Raw genomic sequence first — 1,504 nt, forward strand, 5'->3', positions numbered from 1 at the left:
TTAACGCACTGATCACACCTGAGTCCCTCAACGTTCAGCTTACATGAGCACTTCCCAGTGTTCTCATTGCACGAAACAGAACCACCAATTGTTCCTTTAAAAGAAATATAAATTGAATTTATGATAATATGTTGTGTAGAAAGTTGGAGCTGGGCCAAAGTACCAATGGGTTTTGCTTGTCACGGATTTCGTGACAATAGAACAAATGGGTTTTTTACTTGTCACGGATTTTGTGACAATGGAACAAATGGGTTTTTGTTTGTCATGGATTTCGTGACAATGGAACAAATGGGTTTTTGTTTGTCACGGATTTCGTGACAATGGAACAAATGGGTTTTTTGCTTGTCACGGATTTCGTGACAATGGAACAAATGGGTTTTTGTTTGTCACGGATTTCGTGACAATGGAACAAATGGGTTTTTTTGCTTTTCACGGATTTCGTGACAAACAATGAAATCACATTATTCCAACTGATTAATGTAATAGCAATCGTCATGCTTCTCAAATTCAATATTAGTTATAATTAGTGTGTGCTAATTGCTTACCATCAGTATTGCAATGGCATGACTGGCAGCCAGCAGTTAAATTAAAGAAGCCATCGGCACACTCATCACAAGCCCTCCCTCTCACGTTATCTCTGCAAGGACACTGCCCAACCACTTCACCAGGTATCCCCTCAGCCTATTATTAATACAATAAATAAATGTATTATTTGTCAATGAAGGTACACAGAGGGGCCTATGAATGAACTATCATTCCCACTACTTAATAATGAATAAATAATATCTACGGCATATCTGACCCACAGAGAGTATGTGAATGCCATTAAAATCCTGTTGAGAACACAATCAATGAATAGCCAAATTGTATTTGGTACTTTTTTACAGGATTATTTGACCCTCATAGCACTATTCCATACCTTTATACAGACAGGTCCAGTGGAACCAGTGGAGTCACAGTTACAAGGTGTACAAGGACTGCTATTGGACGGTGAGACTCCTGCCGGTCTATAGTAACCGTCAGAGCAAGACTCACAATATCTGCCCTCTGGAAAGTAAGTTCCATTAAATATAAGGAGTGGATAATGTAATGATGTAACTAATACCTGTATTATCTTGACAGTTGGTACAGACACCTCCACCTCCTGAGTCAAAGCTATCAGGGAACGGATCAAGCGTTGCATTATAAACACAGGAATCGGCATGATTGTTACAGTTGCATATTATGCAAGGATTTGCTTGAGTCGATATGCCTCTTCTCCACGGCTTGTTGTTATATAAAGGCAGACACTCGTTGCACTGCGCATTGGAGAGAAAGAGTAATGATAGTCATAGACTCACTATGATACTACTTGAGATGTACTGTATGTACTTTCAAGTGTACTGTACTACTTACTCTATCCCCTTGTGTGTTATGGACGCATTCACAAATTGATTGCAAGTCATTAGAGCATCTTGATGCATGTCCATAACAAGCGCACCTAGCGACAGAAACAAAAAAAATA

General features: G+C 39.2%; 1 protein-coding gene across 1 annotated transcript; it reads right to left on the reverse strand.

Annotated features, from left to right (window-relative positions):
* Nucleotides 1-5: 5 nt before the first annotated feature.
* Nucleotides 6-1,479, reverse strand: LOC109592695 (usherin-like; the record flags this gene model as incomplete). The annotated part of the gene is made up of 5 exons (XM_020008082.1): nt 6-94; nt 546-681; nt 920-1,047; nt 1,106-1,298; nt 1,396-1,479. Coding segments are annotated over 5 exons (630 nt in total), but the record flags the coding sequence as incomplete, so codon positions are not given.
* Between the last annotated feature and the right edge of the window lie 25 nt (nt 1,480-1,504).

Source organism: Amphimedon queenslandica, unplaced genomic scaffold, assembly GCF_000090795.2.
Source record: "Amphimedon queenslandica unplaced genomic scaffold, v1.1 AMPQUscaffold_4252_Cont23766, whole genome shotgun sequence".
NCBI lineage: Eukaryota > Metazoa > Porifera > Demospongiae > Haplosclerida > Niphatidae > Amphimedon > Amphimedon queenslandica.